This window comes from Temnothorax curvispinosus, unplaced genomic scaffold (genome assembly GCF_003070985.1).
Source record: "Temnothorax curvispinosus isolate PA1 unplaced genomic scaffold, ASM307098v1 QBEX01007734.1, whole genome shotgun sequence".
NCBI lineage: Eukaryota > Metazoa > Arthropoda > Insecta > Hymenoptera > Formicidae > Temnothorax > Temnothorax curvispinosus.
Window position 1 is genome coordinate 208788 of NW_020217514.1, and position 26240 is coordinate 235027.

Below are 26240 nucleotides of genomic sequence, written 5' to 3' on the forward strand. Positions count from 1 at the left end.
TAGGTTTTGGAGTCAGTCCCGCATTGCAGAAACTGCGTCCAATTGTACTGTTTCGGCTAAATATCATACCCTGATACATTAGGGAAGTGTGTATGTGTGTGTGCGCGCGCGAAATTTAATAATTTATTCTCAAGATTAACTAAACTTTCGCAAGAATTTTGCAACCGCATTCAGGTACTTGCCCGGGTTCTCCAATTGCGAGAACGTTAAATGTCTGCGCTGGCAAAGTGTCCACTTAAGCACTTACTTCTTCTGCATATGAATGAGATATTCGTGTGACAGATTATAATACATACCATCTGCAGTTCCGCATCCGTTCGCTGTTACACCACACACGTCGATACGATCCATCCGGCGGCGCTTGTCAGTGAAACGTCGAATTGAAAATATGTGTTTTTTTTTCGCAGTTATCCGGAGGATGACGAGGCATCAATTTACAATAGCGTGACCGTGCTGTATAATACATTGACTATACCATTCACCAAACGAGGACAACGGCGATTTGTCCGCGCGACGATGAAATACATGCCGTATAGAAAGTCGTGCCTCGTTATCCGTTATGGGAGATCGCTTGATTTCTCGCGAACGAATAAAAGAGATAATTTATGTCCTTAAAAATAACGAATCTTCTCGCCTAAGTCAATAGCGCGCGCGTTTGAGATCCCGCAATCTCTCGATGGCTTAGTATTTTGTGCGACATCGACGTGACACTAATTCTAGACGCCAGTACACACAACGCAACAATATACGTATTATTGCAGTGTTCCAATTCGATGGCGATGGAATGTTCGCTGCGTTTCAGTTAAATACGAATGCACTTCAAACAGAGATATACGTCGCGCGTAACTGTTTTATTCGGACTTGGGGGATGGGAAATTGATTTCAACATTCCCGTCGTAAATATGGACGTAATGAAGCGCGAAACCAGGTCCCGGCGCGAGCGGCTGCATACGAAACGATGAAAAAAATGCAATTAATATTTTTACGCTGATTAAATTAATAAAAACAGAATATAACACGTTCAGTTCAGGTTGCTAATATCATCCATTTATCTAGTTATACTCCATTTCACCGTAGTAAATCTAATTTTTGTCGTAGCGGATAATCGTAATGGTATTTTTCGAATATATTTATCTCAGTACTTTTTCTTTCATATCCTAATTTTCACGCGATGGTGCACTCGTCCTTGCAGCCGGTCTTGAGAAACATTTGCGCATGTATGCAGCTGCTGGAAAGTGTGCTAAGGTCGAGCGATCGACGTGCGGGTTACCAGTAAGTCAGGGTCTTCGCCACTCTGCCGAATATTGTGCGATCAAGAAATCGGATCGGCTGACATTATGCCTTAAAAATAGTTCGTTAAACGACGCGCTCTAAATCATCGACGTTTCACGCGTTCACCTTCCAGCAACGCGCCTTTGATAAATTTATTTCCGTAAAAACGTTCCCAATTTTCGCGGCAGCGTGGCAGTGGTGACCCTGTCGTGCCCCTGTCGTGCCCGTCCGCACCAGGTACCGCTTATGGATCTGTTTGGTTGCTATAGCGCGAATACCAGCACTCTCTCTGTCTCTCTTTACCCGTGCCACCCTCTCGTCGGGGGTATGAGAATCTCGAGTGTTACATCAATGGAGTCGGCCGCGAATAGCCGTACAGCGAAGTGGTTTTTCGTTTTATCGCGACGGAAATGGCGCGCTGCTCGACCTTGAGAACGTCTGGAGACACTCGAGAGGGATTCCGTTCGAGCGACGTCGGCTGATAAGAGCTGACGAATAACCGGGAAAGATCGAGCTTGGTGAATAGTGGGTGCGATAGTGCGAAGCTTTCGGTGCTTTTCCCGACCGACAGCGAAGGGATATGTCTGAATGGGTGGTGTTTGCTCGTGCCGCGTTGGTCGCGGTAGCCAGGTCAACGCCGGTTCGATCCTCGACCGCGTGATCAGCCAGGCGAGCAACGAGGATCAATGCTTATTGTATCGACTGGCCAACTACAAGAAGGGCGGCGAGCTGATCGAGGCGTACAATCAGGGCGGTCAGCCGGAGGTGGAGAAGCTGATGCGCGAGCAATTCGGTATCCTGATGTACACGGACGGTAAGGGTCAGACAATCAATCGCGCCGAGTATCTACGTTGGAAGTTTCGCGACCTCGAGCAGGTCGTGCTGCCGATCGAGGCTTCCCTATCGCGCTTCGACCCGCTGGCGCAGTGGAATGATCACGAGGCCTGCTGGCAGATGCAGTACAGGGGCTCGCTGGGCGAGACCTTGTTGCACGTTCTCATCATATGTGACACGCGGATGCACACTAGAATAGCGCGCATCCTGCTCAAGTGTTTCCCGCGATTGGCCATTGACGTCGTTGAGGGTGAAGAGTACCTCGGCGCGAGCGCCCTTCATCTAGCGATCGCCTACAACAACAATGAGCTCGTGCAGGAGCTGGTCGAGGCGGGTGCAATTATCTCGCAGCGAGCCATTGGCAGCTTCTTTCTACCGCGCGATCAACAAAGGATGAATCCCGCTAGAAATACCGATTACGAAGGTCTCGCGTATCTGGGAGAGTACCCGCTCGCCTGGGCCGCCTGCTGCGCTAACGAGAGCGTCTACAACCTGCTACTTGATTCCGGCGCGGATCCCGACGAGCAAGATTCTTTTGGAAATATGATTTTACACATGGTCGTGGTTTGCGATAAATTGGTGCGTATTGACGTAAACGTATAGACGTAAAAACTAGACTTCAGAAATCTGACGATTTATCGATGTTATCTTTCGCGTTTTTGTTTTTAAATTTTGTTCTCTCTATAATTTCAATTAAGCAAATGCTATTGTAAAAAAGTATTTTTAAATATATATATTTTTTTTATTACTGCGTTATCTTCAATTATTTTCAAGCTCTTTTAATAAATGTGATGATTTATATTTTTTCTAATTCCGTTTATACTCTCCCAAAGATTTTTATTTCGAAGTAAAACACGGATATTGACATTTCTGCCAACATAGTTCACTGTTCCAAAACAGCTCGCATAGAGAGAACTGTTATTTGACGTAGGACATGTTCGGCTACGCATTGCGACATCCGAAGCTTCCTGCTCGCAACGGAATCGCGAATGCCGCAGGCCTGACCCCGTTGACACTCGCCTGCCAGCTGGGGCGTGCCGAGGTCTTCCGTGAGATGCTGGAGCTGTCCGCGCGGGAGTTCTGGCGTTACAGTAATATCACTTGCTCGGCGTACCCTCTCAATGCCCTCGACACGCTGCTACCCGACGGCAGAACAAGTACGTCGTAAAGCTAATCGAATTACGCCGATCCGGTTCTACGAAAATCGTTATTCACGGTCCACTGAATCGTGCATCTTCAAGTGGGCCCTCACTTTGTCGCATGTTCCCGAGTTAATTGCGACGAGTCAAGGCCGAGATGTTCCTAAATAGTAGCACCGTAGCGACACTGCAGCGCGGGAGAGAGAGTCTCGTTGTTCTTTTTTTGCCCCCCCCCCCCCCCATAGCTACCTCTCCCTTTCTCTCTCTCTCACTCTATCTTTTTACCATTCAAAAGTTACGATTTGCTCTAATTAAAGAGGAGTGGTAATCAAATCTTTTTTCTGCACACGACATAGCATTGTTTATTGAAAGAAATATCCGCGCGAAATATTTTTAGATTTATGCAATTTTCCTTTGGTTACTATAGTTTCAACGTACTTTCAGCGGTGTGTTGTTTAGCAATTTATTTTACTTTTGCTATTATTTCTGTTATTTATGATTCATGCGTTTTTCGATTTGTTTGCGCATATTGTACTTTGTAAAGGCGACTTTGCTCTCAGATATAAGTTAGTACTTTAATTTTACTCTACACTATCTTATTCTTGCTTTTTTTATCTCAAATGTTATAACACACCTCAAAAATAAGGTGTGTTTTGGGGAACGTCTTTGAAATATTCTTAAATTATTCTGCGTTGAATTTTTTCGTGCATCATATGCGCAGTTTATGTAAAATTGTTCTCACGGCTTCTAACCCCGTGTAAAGCGTCCCGACAAAAAGAAGGTGGCAATAGAGCAAAAATTGCGACAGTGTTGCAAGTGTTGATGACAAGAGAAGAGAAAGGAGACAGAGAGAGACAGAGAAAGAGAGAGAACCAATATAGCGAGAACAAGAAGAGACTATCTTCTCTCGTAAAATTGGATACAAGGACAAAATCGAGGACAAAATCGGGTTGAAAAGTTTCCGGAGAGAAAAAAAGAAATTTCACAAAGTTTCCCTACGTCGAACATAGGACGCAGGCGGATAGTAAACCATACTGCCAACAACTTCGCCCGACATGCGAATAACACGTTCCGGTAAAAACTAGCTGATATTGGCTCGTTATCGCCGCCGCTCTTACCATCGTTATCGCGTCGATATTTTCCTGCTTTGACGGTAATTTAGAATCGAAGTCGATTTCTCATTTAATTAATTCAGCGAGATAAATGAAATCGTTCTAGGAAGCGCGATGCAAACTGCAGCGATGTAATTTGAAGTCGATGGTTTATACACGGTGCATTTAATTTTATGTATGCAGCGAGTTTTACAGATAGATTTCCGCGTTATTAATATGTTTCCGATTTGATTGCCGCGGATATAAATTTATTTTATTCAATTAATTGGTATATCAACGACAATACCGACAATCTAAAAGCAATTTGAGAGAGGAAGATCTCGCACGAAACTTTAAATATTATACCGAATTTTACTACACGAGTACGATCCTAAAGTTTACGACGCAGATCTCAAATTGATTCGATTTGACGAAGTAACTGATCTTTGGAATACTATAAAAGATTGTCAGCGAATGCTTGTCCGCATTCGAATGTGAGCCATAGTGATATCCCCATAGGAGCATCCCGTCCAGGGAGGTGATGCAATTCGATTTTACCTTCGCGTTTGTCACGTCACCAAAATTTTCCAACAAAGAACCGCAGGGAACAAGGGAGGGTAGGAGAAAGTTTCGCGTGCTGCCGTTCGCATTTTAAGAGGGCCGTCAGTCGAACTTGCGTGAAATTGTATCGAAGTTCGCGATCGAGCACGGAAAGCGCCGCCGAGAAATGGATGCGTCTCGCGTCGTCGTTACCTGCCCTCAGGTTTTCCCTGAGTTGTTCGCGAGTAGAAGTATACCGCGAAGCGCGACGCGCTGGATGCCTGGGAGCGTGGTGGGTCGTAGCAGGATGCAATTACGGGCATTTAACGAAGTTTCGAGATTAGCCGCGGACCCGACGCGGCGCGACGCGGCGCGGCGCGATGCGGCGTCGGGAGCTTGCGTTTCATTTAGTTTCGGAATCCATTATCCCTTCGATCCTTCCTGGCCGCCGCCCTAACCCACCTATCTACCCCCCTCGTAGCATGGGCGTCTCCACCGGGGAACGAGCGTTGCCCGATTTTGCAAAGGGTGGCGACGACGTCGCATCGGCGGGGGCGCCCGGATGGAGGAAAGTAACCACAGTGGCGAGAGGACAGTGCTATAGCGAGGTGAGCCGAACTTTCGGTACGTCTCTCCTATACGGGCACGCTTAATTACTTCAAACCAAGGCTTGGAGTGAAAGAGCAAAAGAGAGGGAGAGAGAAGAAGGCGGAATCGAAAAGTGAGGGTGGTGGCGGTTGGCCAAAAGAGCCTCGGTGACGGCGGTCAAAGGTCGAGCTTTCAGCAGAAAAGCCATTCCTCCCCTCGTCTCGGTCCTGCCGACGTTTTTTCCCGTTTTAATCCGAGGGCCGCGCCGTGAACGCGTGATGCTCGCGTAAAATGTTATTTTCGCAACTTCCGGTATCGTATCCGTGCTAGAAACTGACTACGCTGCAACTCCGCGACAACCCGCGCGCAATCAACGCCGTCATTTTTCGCGACGCTACTATCCGCGGGTTAATTAAAAATTAATTCTGTTAACAACACAGATATGTAAAAGTATAAGCGCGGCGTGTGAATGCCAGGTCAGAAAAAGTTTTGAAATAAAAATTATGGAATGTTTTTATTACAGGCAGTTTATGCTTCGTTCAGATAGAAAAAGAGAGAAAGAGAAAGAGAGCGGGGAAGGGGGAAGAAAGTGAGACATTTTTGTGTTGTACTTATATACTTTTAAGCGTGAAAAGATTAGCCTGCGAGAAATCGTATCGTGACGATGAAAATAACCGACACGTGTAATCACCACGGTGCTACACTGAACCGCTTACGGTATTCTTGACCGGGAACAGATTTCTGACGACGCGCGATCGTTAAGACGCTTGCCATCTTTCACGTTGCACAAGCTCTTATTTCAGACTTTCCTTCGCACGTAAGCGGCATTACGTAACAGGACTACGGTATAGCTTTCGAGTTTGAAACAACCCAAGATATAAAATTTGCCTCATGTGTATATACGGGAAAAAAAATATATATCATTTAAGTTTATATATCAAAATTTTCTGCATTATATATTACTTGAAAATTGTTTAAAAAATTTAAAGTATATTGATATAAAATTCATATTCTGTGAGAATATTGGAAAAATATCTAGAAGTAAAGAAAATCTTCTAACTGTATAAGAAAATATAAATAAATTATTTTCCGCAGTTCAAGAGAAGTAACTTACACGAGTGTAGTTTCACGATTGCTAAGTTATTAATGAAGCTCAATATTAAGTAAAGTTAATTTAAAGTTTTAGTTGAAATAGTTCATATTTAATGGTTAGGTAAATTTACATCAACCGCGTTGTGTTACATTATAGCAAAAATCTCAAATAAAAAGCATCTCAGTTTCATATTTGTATGTAATATCGGTTTGTAATAATTTTCTTCAAATAAAAAGTCATAACATTATTTGTGATAATGTCATGCTTTAAAAAAGAGCAGAAAATTATGTTAACAAAACAATTTTCTCCTCTTACGTTTAATGGGTATGTTAAAATTTATATTTCTGAGCAATGTGATACAACAGACCTTACATATGTGCACCAAGAAGTCCGGAATTGTATAACAGTAGCATACAGGGTGTTCCATTGAAATACGTTACAATTTAAAAAAATCTTTTTATAACTTTAGAATTTAGCATTAAAAAATTTCATTATTTATCGCAATTGATTAATTTTTTATTTATTTTTATTAAAATATTCACTTAAAATCTGGTAAATGCAAAGATTTTGACATTGGTTTGCACTTTTAATTCGTAATATATTTAGTACTCACAATCAGTATCAAACATGGAATATAAATAAAATCCTCGCTAAAAAAAATTACCTTCGCAAACTTAACACCCAGTAGACGCTCACGCGATTTTAATTATCTGTTGAGCTCTCACTGAGTCACTGAGCTTCCTTCTCTTCTATTATTTAATTTCGATATCAGAATCTATCGACTTTTCGACCCGAGAAAAATATAGAGGCGTGCCGATGTCTATTTCGAGAGTATCCAGCACAGAATCACACATCGCAGGCTTTATCGCGACGACAATAACAGAGATCCTTAGAAAATAAGATTCCACAGATGGTAAATCCCATAAAGACGAGCCAAACAAAGGATTATTTTATACAGATAAAGTCAATACTGATAGTAAATTTATTCTTAAGGTTATTTTCAGTAATCGAATACTTTTCTTTTACTTTGAGCCAAAGGCGGATTTATATATATATATACAAGTTAAACAAGCTTAAGACTTTGCGTTATTAAAGACTTAGCTTCCTTAAGCGACTTATAAATTATTTCCAATTTAAATATTTTACATTTATTATTTGGAAAAGAGGTCTCGTTTGTATTATAGCCTACGTAAATTTAAATTATACTGTCACAGTTCTAATTGTAAGTTTATCTACCTCAAAAGTATTTTCTCTGATTAACTTCACGACCGGTCCTCCGAAATAATTACTGCCGATCGTGATACACAAAGCCCCCAAAGTGGTACTTTGTTATTTGAGCTCGGTTCAATGTCCGGTCGAGGTTAGTAGATAGTGGCCGAGGATTGTACTAGGAGGAAGCTCGGGGAAAACTATCGCGGCTCTGCATGCTCCAAAGTCAGATATAATTACGTGCTGCGGTAACGGACACGCGTTAGTAACTTCGCCGCGGATACCAACCGGTTTGGAGCCGGGAGATCAGCGGTCGTCATGCAAAATTGAGAACCGGATGATCGAGAGGCATCGACATTAGCGTCGGATCCGCGCACAGCGTTTTATCGCTTGATTGACTTGTCTGAAATCCGAATTACCTCCTTGAATTATAAATGTACAATCTCAATGAGAAAGATTTCAATTTGAGAATCTCAATCAGTGTAACGTCTGCTATATATAGTAGCGAGCGAGTCACGAAACTCGTTATCAGAACTTGGACTTCTATCTTAAGATTTGTTCAAATCTTTCTCCTTCCATCGTTCTATAAGGTTTTATTTAAGAATAAAGTCAATATTCGTGAATATCAAGCTGTTGAAATAATAGCTAAAATAATGGCGCTCACTTTTAGACACTTTCCATCCGGGAAATGATGTTTTTGACGGGTCAAGCTACCGTAGTACACCTTCGCCCGTGTCGAGCGGTAATTAAGGACTCCCGAGGATACAATCCTCCAAGTTCCAATTACTTTAGCAATCGCGCCAAAGCCGGGCGAAGTGTGCGACGACAGATGCATACGATCGATACACAAACCGAGTCTCTCTCCGTAACGCTGCACATGAACGTTGCACTTAATATTGCACGACGCGATTCGGCAGGGCGAAAAGGCGTACCATATCGATCGTGCTAAAATGTTTAAAAGTCAGTAATCGTGATTCCAATATTTAAACATCGACCTCCGGCGATGGAACTGTCCGGTTCCTGTTGCCGTGGATCGCACCGAGAGAGATGTACCAGCGGATATATATATATATAAACGTCCGGCGTTTTTCGGGGAATGCCGTACCCATTCTCCGGCGATTGTGAACATTTTCGAATGAAACTTTAATGGCGCCACGGATTTATCCTTCGACTGGTACGGTGCCGGCGGCAACACATGGCGGCGACGGAAAATTTCCGTCTCTTATACAGCGGAAATCTTTCGTGCCGGATGTTTCTCTGCCGGCGGAAAAGAGAATGCCGAAAAGACGGCCGCTCTCGCACCTGCACCTGGTATGTATACATCGCACTATATGCACGCTCACTAATGCAAAACCCATAATTATCGCGGCGCAAACCCTAAAGCGATGTTCCATTAACCGCAAATGGCTCTCTCCGAATTTCTATTTCAGACTGGAACTCTGCGCTATTTATCATTCTGAATGGTACGAAGGAGGAGCACTTGGACATGCTGGACGGTGGTATTATTCAGCGATTACTTGAGGAAAAATGGAAGACCTTCGCGCGAGTAAGTGCGTCCACGTGATGGCGTTCCCGCTCGTTTCTCGCTGAATTATAAGACGTTACTATATTTTGACGTTTTTCACCGTCCCTTCGTCTTTATGCTTGACTTTGCTACGAAGACGCGAGATCCTCTTCGTAACAATAGAATCGCACGGCACGCACACTGACCTCATCTTTTATTAAAGCATCTTTTACTGTTATTTTGAATACACAATTTTTTCGCATACTGCTTCGGAATACTAAATAGTCGCCTCTCGCAAAAATAGCTTGAATAATATCTAATATATTTGACAATAAAAATATTTCAATGAATATCAAAGTATTAATAACGTAGTATTGCAGAATTATACTTAATATTATGATATTCAGAATTTGCTTTGTTTTTTAATAAAACAATGGCTGCGTCATTCAGAGTTTATGACTTTGTATTGTGTGTCCGTATAGCCGATTCTTACATCGAACAAAGAAAGCTGTTTCTTTTAGTTCCTCAATTTTATATTTTTACGCTTTTTGTATTTCGTTTGTATAACAATGTGTTTTATATAGTTTATATTAGGAAGTATATTAAAAATTAGGTGATTAATGAGATGGTATATTTCTCGAATGTTTTCCCCAAGCAACTTTCAAACGATGTCTTTTCATTAGATAATATTTAAACAATACATTTAAATAATGTAGAATATATTGAGACAATATAAAAAAGTCATTTACATCGAGTTTATTTAAAATTATTCGAATTTTTTTCTGTTAAAAGCTTATCACTTTCCTTAAGTAATTTCTTAATCGGATCTGTAAAAAAAAACGAATCAATCCTAAACTTGTTAACGAATCTATCTTTCATATATGATACAATCGGTATGTAGTCAAAGATAACTCTGTCTGGTAAGAGGCAATTTTAGGTTTCTGTCGTCGGATCATATTTTTGGGAAATCTTTACGCGAGCACTTTGAGAAAGATCGGCTTACATCGCAGGAGCAGCTCACGTTGCGATGCTTTTTCGCTTATATATTTTATGTAGTTGACAACACATAAGCCACCTGGACAATTGCCGATAAATAACATGTTACTTCGCAAAGCTACTTAGGTCACTTACAAGAAAGATCGGGTAATATCATCAAACATAGTTTTTATCGAGTACGAGAGTTTCTGAAACTTCTAAATTTTCATGTATTTTTAAAACCGCTATTTCAGATAAACGACTTGAGAAAGAGTTAAACGATTAAAGCAATTTAAATGATTGGCAAACGTGAATTTTTGAAGAAGAAGAATGACGCGCGGACATTCGTTCAAAATTGATAAAATGGTGAATCAAATTTTTTTACGCGGTTTCGCATGCAGATGCGCGTCTGTATTGTCGCGTTGTTTGCCAGCGCGACGTCGAATGCGATTTCTCTCTCCCTCTCTCTCTTTCTCTCTCTCTCTAGAGTGACTTGAAACGATTAACACTCGGGTCGATCGGTCGAGTGACGTCGATGAGGCTTCCGGCGATGGCGGTATAATTGCGCCGGTTATTTCAAGTCAGTCTGTCGCGGGTCCATGGTGGCTCAGTGATTTCGAAACGATGGCTATCGAAGTTATACGGGCGGGTTGATTGCAATTACGATCGCATCACAAACGAGCTTTCGTACGTACGCCGAAGGCTTCAGCAGACAGGCGCGTATCGCGCATATTATAACTGCACCGCTTCCATAACGTGTCCCATTTATGGCACTAATCACGGCCACACTCGGACCGCACGTGGACACAATATGCAGTATTACTGTGTCCGTTTGGCTATGATTTTCCTATTATCGGATCGTACCGGAGTCAATCTCGGAGCGGTTCGTTAGAATGTTTTATCCGTTAAAACGCAACGCCTGCTATATTACTGCACTTCACAAACAAGTGGCGCGATAACGTAAGCTGGAGATAAAACGAAAGACGTTAAACGTTGCGTCTGGATTATCGCGCGATAATACGAGCGTGGCGCGATAATGCGGGTAATAATCCCGTGGCGCGAGCTGCTGTTCGCGAACTGCAAAATTTTGCTATATTTGGAACTGATGTCATTCGTGAATAAACAAGCGCGCAATATTATAGATATGCAATCAAAATGAAGAATTTATATTTCCGTTGTATTTGACGTAATGAGATATAAGGAGGCTATCGACCATAAGTTACGTTTTTGATACTGAGAAACTGAGAACAGATACAACGCTTAACCGATCTGAAATATGCGAGAGAGAAATCGATCTTCTCAAGGGGCTCGACTGGTATCCAAGCCCCCTTGAGCTTAGCCCTGGGATCGGCGATATTTTCGCGAGTCCGCCCCTATATTACCGCTCGTAAAACTTTGCTCTTATGTTCCGGCCAATCGATGCGGAAAGTTCCGTAGGTGCATACGCCGACATCTATTCTCCACTGAAAAGTTGCAGTTCCTGAAGCGATTGATTATCTTGGTGTTTCACCTGGCCTCGCTGTCCTTAGCCGTGTACTTCAGGCCCGCGGACATGGAGGCCGTGCTGCTGCAGTGGCCCGAGGAAATAACGGACGCCGTCCGCACCGCGGCGGAGTGCATCACCGTGCTGGGCGTGCTGAATTACATCCTGGTGCAGCTGGGCGGCGAGATGATCAACGTCGGTCCGCTGTCGTTCCTGAAGCAACTGGTAGGCTCGGACATTTTTTTCCGCCGCGGTAACCTCGCCGTCAGGAGCGTTTTACCGTTTGGGCCCGCGAGATCGCGATCTGGATTTTGTAGCTTACTTACAATTCGGAAAACAGATTAAATCGCAAAGATATGGATGGATACTGAACCAACAAATTTAATTTTCGCGTTATTAAGTAAAGAATATAAGATAGAGATATGTAAGAGTTATAATTTAAGATTTTAAAGTGTGATTTGTCAAACTAGGATTTTGTGGAAAAAAATGGAATAACTTTGAAAAAGTTAATTAAATACAGAAATATAATTTTCTTTTAGATTATTATGCACAAAGTTGCAGAAAATTTGAAGCGCAATTATAATGAAGTATAAACATAACTCTAAAAGAAAGTTTAATTCCAATGGATTGCTTTGCCAAATAATTAATTTTTTATATAACGGGTAAGATCTAGGATCCTTTAGTAAGCTACAAAAACACTCCTGTTTCCCATCTCCGCTGCATATCTTCGTCGTTTCTCTCAATCGCGAAATATTCCGTTGTTTCGTGATGGTTCGCGAATGCCGATACTCAACGGTGCAATTTCGGTACGGCGATACCGGTTAAGTGTAGCCATGCAGTTACGCAAATCCTGAGGCTGGTGAACTGTAACGGATCACGGATTTATGGATGGACCTAGGTATATCCTATGGCTGTACATTCGTGGTACTAATTTTTCACGCATTAATGAGCCCGAAGAATAAAAGAAGGATAGGTCGGTGATTACCGAAGCATTACGTGTAGCGGTATAACGACAAGAGTAGCGGTCTAACGATTGGCTCTTTCTGTCTTTTCTTTTCTGCTAATTTCTGCTAGTAATCCATGTATAATCAGAAACGATATATCGCAGCTAAAGATAATTACATAAATAAAAAGATAATTATTGTTTATTATATTCATAATGAATCAGCGTCACATAATTAATGTCACATAATAATTTAATACGTTTTTATTTAATTATTTAATTGTTTCTCGCGATATCATATTATAGCCGGATAGAAAATTGAAATCTCAGGAAAAGCACTGCTGGCAATGATTGATCGCGTTGAAAGCATTTTTGGTAGATGTGATATTTCGGTAAAAAGATGGAGTCTTTCCTGCCAGCAAATTATGAGCTATGTATAACTTCCAATTAAAATTCCTTTTCTATCAATTTTAATCTATTTTCTATTTCAGAAGAAATTAGGTATAGCTGTATGCCAAATCCATTTTGTAATATATATATCGTGTACGATATAATTTATATCATGTGCTTCTCGGCTCAAGAATTCTCGCAAAAATGTACAAAATATCCGTGCATTAGCGTGCCTATTGGTTATCTATCCATATCTATCAATTAAGAGCGAATATACATGTACATATCGTGTTGGTTATTGCTTGTGCTGGATCAATAGTACACATACGTCGCTCTGATCCAATACAATCGGACGTAAGCTGTATCGTTGCATTATTAAATGCGAGTCCGTGTATCCGCTTCGATTTGTGGGTAATTAATACTGCGACGATTCAAAAACGTTAACACGCGCTAGCCCACACAAGTCGCGTCGCACAATGTGTAATTTGCCCAATCTATGTGTACATAAATATTTTATTTGTGTAAATGTAAGCCTAAATTTAGTTCCCTATATATGTTAATATCACAACTATTACGTAACATCAAATTCTCTTCAAAAAAGCACACGTAATACAATATTTTTTGTCTTATATTTTTTACAAGAGGTTCATTTATTTTATATAAAATAAATAAACCTTTCAATTTTTTGAAAATCTTTATATTAATATAAAATTGAAATCTAATGATCTTAAAGGCGATAGAGCAACAATCGTATTATCGAAGTACTTTGTTCCTGCGTGTTTCCGTATACGCATCGAGCAAATTTACACTCTGTGCGTCGTCGCTGTCGTCGTAACGACGCAGTCGTTATACGGAGGTATCGAAATTGCACGAAAATATCGATTCCCTTGCGGACGTTCCTGAAACGTTGTTGCAAGAGTGCATGCGGCCGCGCTAACCTTCCGCCTGCGCGCATTTGCATTTCAGAGCCACGAACCGGCCAAGTTGATATTCGTGATCAGCAATCTGCTCATTCTCGCGTGCATTCCATGTCGTATCGCTGGCGATCGGCACGCGGAGGATGCGATACTGGTGTACGCCGTGCCGGGCTCATGGTTTCTTCTTATGTTTTTCGCCGGGTAAGTAATATAACAAGAGGCGCGCGGGACGCAGGGCGCAAGGAAGGGAGCTGCGAAATTAAAGTGGTTGCAATTTACTGGCGCGACGCGACCCAGGTCGCACTCGTTACATTGCTGCCACCCATTTGTTTCACGCATCATTTTAGCGCGACCGCCACAGACAATCGCCGCGTGTAAACTGGCGACGTGTTTACAGCCACCTGTATGTACAGCACACGCTATTTGTCGGAACACACTGGCCATATCGAATGGATCTCTTCTATAGCAAATCCTTCCTTTGGGTATAATTTAACGTATTTTTCGCTGCATCTCTCAGAATTACACGTACGTGTAGGAAATAATGGTGATTGGTTATTTTTACGTAATTGTAAAAAAAGGTGCGATCTAAATATGGTAGATTGACGAGGGAGAAAAAGATATCGCAGTATCGAGGGCAAACCTGAAAAAAGCGTATAACTTCTATTTTTGAAAGGATGCATTCTCCATTATTAGTTTTTAATAAAATTGCAACGCGAACAATGTTTAATATTAGGTGACAGGATAATTCGATTTATAGAAGTTATTCGTAAGTTTGAAAAAGAAGCTTACAATGTATTACCTGACACTTATTTCATTATTTTCTTTTATGTAGTACTATTATAATTTCAGTTTTATAAGAATGTACGTTTTTAGGCACCGTAATAAATCATCATAATAGAAAATCATCATTTGCATTCTGCTGGCAGGGTTTCCCGTTTTAGCATAGAACTTCCACAAATCGTGAATCTGCTTCCTACATCGGTTACTTACTCGAACGACACGCTTCTAGCAAACGTTTTCTTGCTTAACGACACTTTGACGAATGTCGACGCCTCTTGTCGGATGTACTTCCGCGAAGAATGGGACAAATGGTTTATCGAGAAGCGAGGACGTGCATTCGCATTGTGCTTATATGTTCCTAATACGTGATATCAAACCTACGTGACCGACATCGGGAATAGAACAGTCGGATTGCAGCTGTTCCTTTCGGAAAACTCGGTTTGTTCTGCCGCGGTCCGACTGCACACGTAAACATCACTAAAACGCTATATTTCGGCGGATACGTGAAGTGTCAGGTAGCTACTAATTCGCTTCTATTTTTTTTTTACAAATCAGATACTGATCGTTGGAGCAATATTACCTTTTGATACTATTAAATTTTCCTAGGAAACCAATCAGAAGTTTCCCTTTTCATTTCTTTTCTTTAAGTGTAGTCGTACTCGCAAATATTATTATTGTTATTTTATCCATTATAATTCACGTTTTTACGATCTTTATGCAGAAATATAGAAATATAATACAATAGACTTGATCAAATTCGTCTTTGATTCTCAGAGATGAAATGCGCAAAGTATCAACGATTTGGAAGAGAGCATTATGCTGGCTCTTGTTACCCTCTTCCTATGCCCTCCAGCTGTGCCTAAGGTATAAGGTGCCTGGGAGCTAGCTATAAGATATACAGAGGCGTTCCTGGAACTTGGTGCAGGCGCAAAGAGTGTATATTGAATTTAAACAGACGTAAAACGGCGGCTCGTAAATGGTACATCGTAAAGCACTTAGGCCGTAACTTTAGAGGCGGGTTGTAGCGGGCTCCCGTTAAATTTTGTGCGAAATTAATCTCAGGCGTGACTGTGGCTTATTGCCAAGGCGAACGACAGGCCGTGATGGAAGACAAGAAACACCCGAGTGGCATCGAGGGCCTTTGAGGAATTACTGCACGTATACGTACTTAAACGAAGTGATGCCGGGAGTCTAAAGAGGATCCTGATGGACAGTAATTATATGCGCAGGGAATATCGCGGCTTCCTACGTCGTGCCGCTCTAAATAAATAAAATATATTGTAGTCCACTTTATATGGAGAGACCTGGTAACATAGTTAGCCCTTCATTACAGTCCTGGACTTCAAAGGATATATTAAATTACAGCGTCGATAATGACATTCTGATTTTTTTTCTCGCGATATTACTCATCATGCAATTTATCCCCTTTTTTGGCTTAATACGTTTTGACGCTTTGTCAGCGTCAAAAGCAATATTAAGCCTGTGTCAATACATTAAACCTGCATTTCCTTGGAAATCATGATATTCATACAGATACCGTTAAAGATTTTATATCTTGCTCAATTCATATTAGTCATGTACGAGTGATGAATACGAATTAAACGGAAATAAAATTATCATTCATGTAGCTCCTCCAAAAATACAGACGTTATTTTTTAACATAGTCCTAGAGTTAAAATGTATAGTTTTTCTTGAACACTGTATACGCAAGACTAATAGCAAGTTAAAATTAATTATATATTTGAAGTCCCTTTCTCTCAGAATCAAGTATTGATTACAGTGACAAGAAATAAAGTGCTTTATTTATAATTCATCGTTGTAAAATCGATATGGTAACTCAGTTGGCATTAATCTGGTATAATTACCAAAAGACCTGCATGAGGAGAGAGAAAAAAAAATATAGAATGCGACGTCTTCCTCTTGAACTTTACTGAAAGTAGCGATGAGGAAGACTCGCGTAGCGGAAACTTGTTTGCCGAGCGGAAGTTGGCATTCCTATTGATTTTCCCGGGACAACGTATACGCGATACCCGGGACAACGATGTTATATCCCTCATCCAAGTTGCATCGCTTATACCGCGCTCGCTATACCGTGCGAGTTACACCGGAGTATATCCGTAGTGTCTTTTCTATCGCGGCTGTACCCTCCCTTGAACTTACTCCGAGAAAAAGGCCGAAGATTTATGGGCGTCGGTAACCCTTGACAAGATAAGGTCACCCATCGATTAGCGGAAGAGGGTAGGACCGACCGGCGACGACGTCGGCGTCGTCGGAGTTAATGGAGGCTCGATCGATGTTCTCTCCTCCGCCGTTATTCGTCGATCATTCGCCATTCGTTCATCCGTCCGTCCGTCCGTTCGTTCGTTCGCTCGTTCGTTCATTCGCAGAGCCACGCGAGTCTCTTCAATCTTAATCCCAGCCGAATGACGAATCTGAAAAATTTGTCTGTCTGTTGACGGGCGCGGATGCAGCGTCGGGATTAAAAAGCTTTTGTTTTCCGTTGCCGTCCGACGGCGGCAGCGACGGCATCGATTTTAATCGCTCGTGCTCGTCCTTCGATTCCCCGATCCTAGTTCCGGGTTCCGGCTCGTGCCTCTATTGTGCTCGCGTATGATACGCCGGATGCCGCGAGTCTCGAATTACGAATTATTTTGATTTTAGCGATGCGTACCGTTGGTTGTAATCGTATAACCATACGCAAATGCTGCACAGCGCACGGTTCTCAAAGCGTAAAAAATCGACGGATGAAAAAGAATGAAAAAAATCCAGTATAACGTAAAACAAAATAATTTATATATAATAATTCCATTTATGTTTTTATTTAACTAGCTAAAATAAAAATTAAATTTTGTTAATTATTTATTAACATTACGTTTCTTATATTATATTATATTATATAAGAATATGTGTGATTGTGTGAAATAGAAAAAATTCGGTTTATGTTAGGCAATGTAGATAATATGTATTGAAGTAAATCTTTCTCAGGGAATTGTTTTAATGGCGACGAAGTATAATACGTTAATACTTTATTCGAAGTCTGCTTTATATTAGTCGCGATTCTAACTTTGCGATAACGAAAGAGTCGTAACTTACTTACACTAGAATATTACAAAGTTAATGCAATCAGTAATACGCTAACTTAAAATGAAATTTTCTCTCGCTGTGAGTATAGGGATATCAATAAAAAAGCCTTTAAACATTTTAAGCGTTCTACATACTGCGTAATAAATTTCCTCTTTTTCAATTTAATTTTGTCATTTTCACAATTTATTATTGAAATTCATTTATGTACAACATGCAAAATAATTTTAATTATTCGATATATAATATTTTTTAATAGCTTTTGATAGCTTTTAACTTTTAATAGCCAAAAATCAAAAATTAATATTACGGTTTTCTCTAACCACTTATAACTATTTTTTCATATTATTTTTATAGAAATAACATTAAAGAAATGTCTAGTTAACTCGTATTATCGATCATTTTAGATTAATCAATAATGTATTTAAATTTCTCTGCTAGGTAGAGTTATTAGCATTTAATTGTTTTCCTCGTTATAAATTTGTGAGCTGCGTGTAAGAAGAGTAGTTTACATATGCACACCGGATTGCTGCACAAGCACTTTTCGTGCCTGACCTATTCGTGTTATCGCGGCTACTGGAAACGCGATAACTGAACTCCGATATCAAGTGTTCAAAGCCATGCACTTTTTTAACTTGTTAACTGAACATTTCGTTATCCAAAGCTTTCTTTGTACGTGCGAATTAATACCGGTAAATGCAAATGATATCTGGACCATTTCACGAAAACAAAATATAAAACCGGTTTTCAAATCAACCAGTATTTCTACACATTCAACGGTCACGATAGCGGCGCAACGGTAACCGTGAACAACACTTTTATATTAATCGATGTTAAGCTTAATTACGTATACCGCAAAGAAGATACATGTGTATGAATTTGTTTGCGGTATAGGATGATATTTCAATCTAGCTTCGCCGATTGCCGCGCGCGAGCAAAAAGACACATCATTTTGGCGGATTAGAGGGACGCAATTATCATGCGTCCCACATATATCACGCCGGCAAATGTTTTACGATGGATTTTGTGTGCATAACATTAAACGTATTTGAATCATACGAGTAAAATCGATGTCGCGATGACGTTAATATACTGATTTACCTCGGACTTTGATGCGCGAACCACTGAATGAAACACGACGATAGTTTATTCGCGTAACAGCGATAATGATAATTTTGTTGATACACCGCTAATATATATGTGGAACACTGTGTAATTAAATTCAAAATAAACTACACGGCGCGGGATAAAGGCCTATATTTTTTTCTTCGACACTATCATCCACGCTACTTTTATACTTCTCATAAAATTTTGTTGTAAATTTTGAACAAGATGTTTTATATTCTTCAAGATATATATACATATACTCTCTTATAACATTATATGTAATTTCTCTTTTGCAGAGCGATTCGATTGACTGGTCCGTTTGTCACAATGGTGTACAGCATGATAACGGGCGACATGCTGACCTTTGGTATCATCTACACGGTCATGCTCTTCGGATTCTCGCAATCGTTTTACTTTCTTTACAAGGGATTCCCCGGGGTGAAATCATCTCTCTATCATTCCTATCCTTCGACCTGGATGGCGCTGTTTCAGATAACCCTCGGCGATTATAACGTAAGCTCACCATAGATTACCGCTTTATTGGCACATGTCGTGGCAATTTCTATTGCAGACCCTTATCTTACACACGCATGCACATAAATGCGTAATAATCCTCTCACGCGTATCTCTTTTCTTACTCTGAATCTTATCCTATAACTTGTTTTATCTACATTTGCAAAAATAACGTTTCTGCCCGTCTCTGCATTGAATGGATTCATTTATTTATCTTATCCGTTACTCTTTGTGTTCCAAAATAAATTTTAAATGTTTTATTAGAGCAATGCGAGACATTAGTTTAATTACAATATGTCAAAGACAAAGATTAAACGTCGCACGCACGTTTATATCATTCCGTTATTCCGATATGGTGCATCAGGACACATGGCTATGAATCTTGAATTTCAATCACGGACAATTCCGCGTCGCACAGAATACACTACAATATGGTTTCCTGACGAAATTAAAGATTTAGCACGACGCCGACGCCGACGGTCGCGCGCGCGCGCGTCTGCATGAACGCGCGGGCGGGTGCATAAAATACTGCCTGTCCCGTAAAAATCATTGCTCGGTTTCGCAGTTCGTATAACGATTAACTCGTTGCACCGAATTAAAAGGGGGGCGACCGTAGTACGATGGAAAATACGAGTTTCCGTTTGAAAATTCTACGTGCTTCCGTCGTCGCGCGGCGGGCACGCAACATCGGGCATTGGCCGCTTATTTATTAGCGCCCGCGCATAATTGTCGCGACGATTTACCGGCACTGCGTTTATCCAATTGCGTTTATTGCATGTCTATTGCAGTACGCGGATTTGAGTAACACGACCTACCCTAACTTGAGCAAAGCGGTCTTCGCGATTTTCATGGTAATGGTGCCCATACTGCTGCTCAACATGCTAATCGCCATGATGGGTAATACATATGCACACGTTATCGAGCAAAGCGAAAAAGAATTCGTCAAGCAGGTTTGTATTAAAATAATTCACGATCTTTCTTAATTTAGCGTTCACTTTCACAATCCGTTGTTCACGGATTATTTTTCCGGGTGTTAGAAAGTGCTGAAATAATTTTTCAATATTTTCACAAAGTTTTAACTATTAAATTAGAAATTAATTGTTGTGAACTTAACTTGATAGAAACTGTCGACAAGTTTTGGTAAAAACGGAAATAAAAGTACTCGAGCTATTGTTAATTGCCCCATACAAAGGTTCAATGATGAGTGAAATTATTTATTTATAGCTACAGTGACATAGATCACGTAAATAAATGCCTGCACAAATAGTTCTTGATCTAATTTGCTTTAAATACTTTTTTTTTATTGATTTCCTATTAAGTGGGCAAAAATCGTGGTGTCCTTGGAACGCGCCGTATCCCAGAAAGACGCCCATAATTACCTGCAGGAATACAGCATCAAGTTGGGACCCGGCGACGATCCGAACAATCCCGCGTCGGAACAGAGGGGTGTACTGGTTATTAAAAGCAAATCGAAAACCAAAGCGAAGCAGCGTAAGGGCGCCGTGGCTAATTGGAAGGTGATTTATTTACTTATATTTATTCTTTTTCCATATACGTATGCGCGCGCGCCGGCGGCAATGTATATTCAAAGATTTATTCCATACCAGTGCATCAAGCGTCAGAATTTATTTATCGGCGTCCCACTGATACGAGTTCTGGTATCGACTCTCGTAAAATGCTCGCAGCAAATTTTGCTACGGTGTAGTAAATTTCGTCAGAATGGCACAACTACGCGAAATATTTACTCTAAAAATTGATTAAAATTTAATGGCATTAATAATTTATTAAATCTCACTATTTCCTAGATAAACACATTTTCACTAACGCCAATTGAATGCTATTAATTAAAAGAACTAGACAAACATTGCTTGTATGTAATTACTGGTAAACAGTTTTTTACATTTTCAATTGCACCTATAAAAGTATCGTAATATACGGGTGACGTCGTTATAATTTTACCACTTCGTTCCGTGTACTTTTGCAGCGAGTTGGAAAAGTCACGATACACGAATTGAGAAAACGAGGTATGACTGGCGAAGAACTCCGTCGTATAATGTGGGGTCGCGCGTCCTTCTCTACTCCTGTGCGAGTAGTCAGGTAATGATACTTTCATCGCATCTCATCATACCGTATTTCTCCAGAGCTACTTATTGTTTTATTATCCTTTCCGTATAATTTCAAAATACTCATGTTGTCTTACAATTTTTCGCCTTTATGTTCAGTTCACTGTTATATTATTGTTATAAATTATAACATACATATTTATTAAATATCACACGTTATTATAAAACAAAAATTTATAATAATATATATTTTATGTTTCATTCTAATTTTACTGCAATATATATATTTCTATTTTGATCATAGTTATGTTATATCATTGTTTGTTTAGTTTTATTACTCTGTTGATGTGATAAAAAATTTTAAATAGCTATATCTCTTTATTACATTTTATTTAATTATTTTACATGCACATATACAATGAGGAACAAAAAAAACAGATAAATCTGTTTCAAATACTCGCTAACGTTGTATCTCGACCGTTCCACACGTTTGCGACTTGCAACGCATAAATTTACAATCGCCCTTGCGGGGAGTGACTCACCGTCAGAGAGACAGTCGCGGACGATACTTTTTATCACCTCGTAATTCCGTCGAGCCTGCCACCTGCAATCCGGACATAGCTAACGTCGCAAGCGTCTAGAAACATCGGAGTCCTTCACAGATTTGCTATATGCTTCCACGTAACGAACGCGTAACAGCGGCGCGAACGTGACCGTATCTCGAGTCTATTAAATATTTATGAGGCTCGACGCGATGCGTTACATAATACTTACGTAGCGGAGGATGTAAGATGAATAGGTCATACGTTTAACATAAAGAATCAGATATTTCGCAGAAGCATCAATAACTTAACATCTTGTAAACTAGCTGATGATTTTAGTGCACACAATTTCAAATATTCTTTTCCTCATTAATTTAATTTATTGATTCAATTTATTAATTTAATTTATTAGTCACATATATCTTTTTACCATCATGATGGATGGAAGGATGGATGGACGATATATTTACATTGTAACATCAATTTGTCATTTTAATTGTGGCAAGTCTATTTATTAATTACTTGAGAAAATTAAGTATTATTTATATAATTATTCTGATAATAATTCGTTTAAATATAACATTTTATATGATACATCAATCTGTCCGTATGGAACATTGTGGCCACGCGTTAATTTCGCGTACATTACAGTCCCAATGCCGGTCAACCGCAAGTGTCGGCAGTTACTGCAGGTTTTGGTGATGCGTTAACCGCAGCTTTGGACGTAATGGCCTTTGCACATGACTTTGACTTATCCACCGCGACGGAGGGCATACCTACCAATATCGACGCGAAACAGATAAAGACGGGGCAGTCGAAAGCCGCCCTCAACGAGCAGCAGGCGAAAACAATCCAAAATAACCCAGAAACGGTGGCAAGTGTGCAACCGCATAAACAACCAATTGAGGAGCAAACTAAATTATCAGGTCTCACGGATTTAATCGACAAGTCTATTGATCCCGTGAAAGATGTTGAGGCAATGAACTTAAAAAATACGAATCGTAAGTACTGATATGCAAATTCTTGATAATTGATAATCGATAATTAATAACTTGTTTCCATTAATAATATTCCGATACTAAAAGCAAAAATATGCTTCGAGTATTTTTTTTATGGAATATAAAATTGTGCGATTTTATACGAAGAGATTAAATTGAATATAGAATTGAATATAAAAAAAAAGTATCGAATACAGAAACGAAAGCACTCGAAGAAGCTGTCAAGGATCCATTTCTGGCGCTCGCTATCGCTTCCGAGACTACAACAGATTACAAAACTCTACTGCAAATGGCAAAGTCCGCTGTAGCCACAAGCGAAGCTTCAATGAAAACCACGATCGACCCGCAAATTCTAGCACACTTCGCCATGGTCGCCCCGCCGACCACTGAGAAATCTACTATCGTTAAGAAGCAATATTTCATAGAGTCCAGCGACAATGACCTCGGTGGTAAGTACAAAACTATTGAAGTTCGAGAATGTCATAAATTTTGTATTATTATAAATTGAGGAATTTATGCCCATTGTTTTTACAGGCGATAATTTACTCGGCACTGAAGCTCGCCTTCGAAGGATAAAATCCGCGAATAACAGATTCATTACCACATCAAGACGGACACGTCGCGACGACAATGACGACAGTTCCTCATCTACGACGTCTGTCGAGCGAAGTCAGCGATATCGACCGCTACTGAATGATCCGGAAGAGAGACCGACGAATCATATCGAGACCGAAGGACAAAAGACCTCTGTCGAAACAATTAAACCGGAGGTCAAGCAGAACGGCAGCATTCCCACTAAACCGCCCGATAAAATCCAAAAACGTCGGCCGAAAACGGCCAAGAATAGGTAATAAAGTCAATGATAAATTGCAAAATTTTCCGATGATTTCGCGATAAATTATATACTTGGAAAACAGTAAAGTTAAACATCGAAATGTTCTTTAATATATAAAAATTCTCAAGGAGAAAGTTATCCAAGTTCTATATTTCACCTCAGAGCTTGTTAAATTTAAAATAAACCGTAACTTTATTTTTTGGCGAAAGGTAGCTCTATAAAAATACAATATGAATCCAAAAACATCTCTGAAAATAATCTTATATCTCTTAAATAATTTTAACAGTCATCGATCTCATTTTGTCTAATCAGGCAAATATATCTGACATAAACCAGGAAGTCGATACACGTTGAACAAGATATAACTAACCGTGACGACAGACAGTTTCCAAGTGTATAACGGCAAAATGACGCGTTAATTGACACGACTTAAATGACACATTAATTAAATCTCATCTAATAATTACCCCACATCGTTAGTTACTCAGTGTTCCACACCGTTTGTACTACAGATTCTTTGCCGATCGATTTTTCTTTGACAAAGATATTATATTTATAACATAATAAAAATACACGACAAAATCATTGTTAAAGTAAATTTCACTTAAAACTAATTGGAAGTTTGAAGCTTGGCTACAAATATGGGCATATTAATAATTGCAAATATGCAAAAATTAATAACAATTTACTTGACATTCTTGTTGAAGAAGAATCGTGTCTCGAGAGTCGTTTTAAACTAAAAAATCCATAGCGTTAAAAAGAGCCAGTGGCATCCTGTATAGAACGGTATAGAACGGTATCGGTAGTCGATTGACTGCTTCCCTAATCGGTCGGTGCATTTTTACGATGCATGCGCAGGGTATCGCCTAAGGAAATTGAGGAGCCGGCGAGGAGAAGGGAATCGATTGAGCGGAATAAGGCGGCCTCACCGCCAACGTCGTCCTCAGATCCGCTCGAGCCATGGAGCACGCGTGGCATTACCGACATGAACACAATATTGGCCTGGCGGGAGAACGCACCGGACAGTCCTTAATATGACTTTATGACATTTTGCGCTGCACCGATCACGACGTCGATGACGACGTCAATGTCAACGCCGTGGGGTCGCGCACGTGGATGATCCCGCATAAAAGAGCTCTTACACCCGAACGAAGCGATTTATTTTAAATATCGCGTATAGAGTCAAGTTTCAAAAAGTCTAGACACGCGCGACAGGTATTATACGCGCTTTATTTAATTCTACAATACGCAAAGTTGATCTCTATAACGTATCTAAAAGTTGTGCATAGATATGTCTATGATTTAGGAATAACCAGAAGCAAGAATGCGCACTATCGTTATAAATATAATTACAAGAGCACAATAACTGAGAGATAAAATTAATCGACAATATCTTTTTACGTATGTAAATGGTTGGCTTATCGTTTTTCCCGGGGTGAACTTTGAAACATAGATTAGTGTTGCATAAATTAGTTTTTGATGGTACCACGTGGCGCTTAACGTAAAAAAGAACTTGGGCTTTTACGGGAAGTATATAAGCTCGAGCTAAACAGTTTGTAAAGATATAACGATCGATTCAAAGCGATTTGCATATATAGCGGTATTGTGTGTATGGGGTACTATTAATATAGGTATTACTCAATCTTACTCGCGAGGCGCATATCTCATTATGGAAAACATGCCGCCAAGTAACAGGCTTCCGTATATGATAATTATTAAAGTAAACACATATGCCGGGGACCAAATGATGTTAACTTACCGTTACGTAATTTCCAGAGGGGTTGCATGATGAGAAATTTTCTCATACATGTACATATCTATTAAAATAAGCCACTGAGGAATTTCTTAAAGGTATACAGAACAGTTATATATAGCGTAGGCAACATATACCTACGTGCTTTAGAAGATATTTTCCAACTTTGAAGGAGATTTCGGATTTTTACTCTTACAAGATTTGCCAATTATGCAATTTAAATGTAAAATAAGATAGCAAGTTTAGCAGCTTGGCAAATTGCAATATTGTGCGAGAATAATAACTTCTTCTCTGGCAATATTAATTGTTTTCTTATTTTTATTTAATTTCCGCGTACTTAGTTCACGTTAAAGATTAGAATAGTATTCAAGATATATTCCAAGAGACAAAAATATCTCCATATGTTAAAATTTCTGTGTGAGCATGGATGTTAATTGTATATAATACATGTATAAAATAAATTATTTTTAAGTCGGTATATATCATTACCTATAAATTCCTTAAATTAATTTTATTCTTTTGCGTTTCATTGTTTCATGCACCACTTTCAGTTTTAATCAAAATGTTTGACAGACCATTACTCGGAAAAT

General features: G+C 39.9%; 1 protein-coding gene across 1 annotated transcript; it reads left to right on the forward strand.

Annotated features, from left to right (window-relative positions):
- The first annotated feature begins 1501 nt into the window (after positions 1-1501).
- Positions 1502-26177, forward strand: LOC112457347 (transient receptor potential cation channel subfamily V member 4). The gene is made up of 13 exons (XM_025020337.1): positions 1502-2685; positions 3038-3263; positions 9197-9312; positions 11717-11953; positions 14028-14179; positions 19243-19459; positions 20248-20409; positions 20779-20976; positions 21444-21556; positions 22716-23065; positions 23260-23511; positions 23597-23909; positions 24756-26177. The coding sequence occupies exons 1-13, from the start codon at positions 1861-1863 to the stop codon at positions 24928-24930; spliced, it is 3336 nt and encodes a 1111-aa protein (XP_024876105.1). The 5' UTR covers positions 1502-1860; the 3' UTR covers positions 24931-26177.
- The last annotated feature ends 63 nt before the right edge of the window (positions 26178-26240 follow it).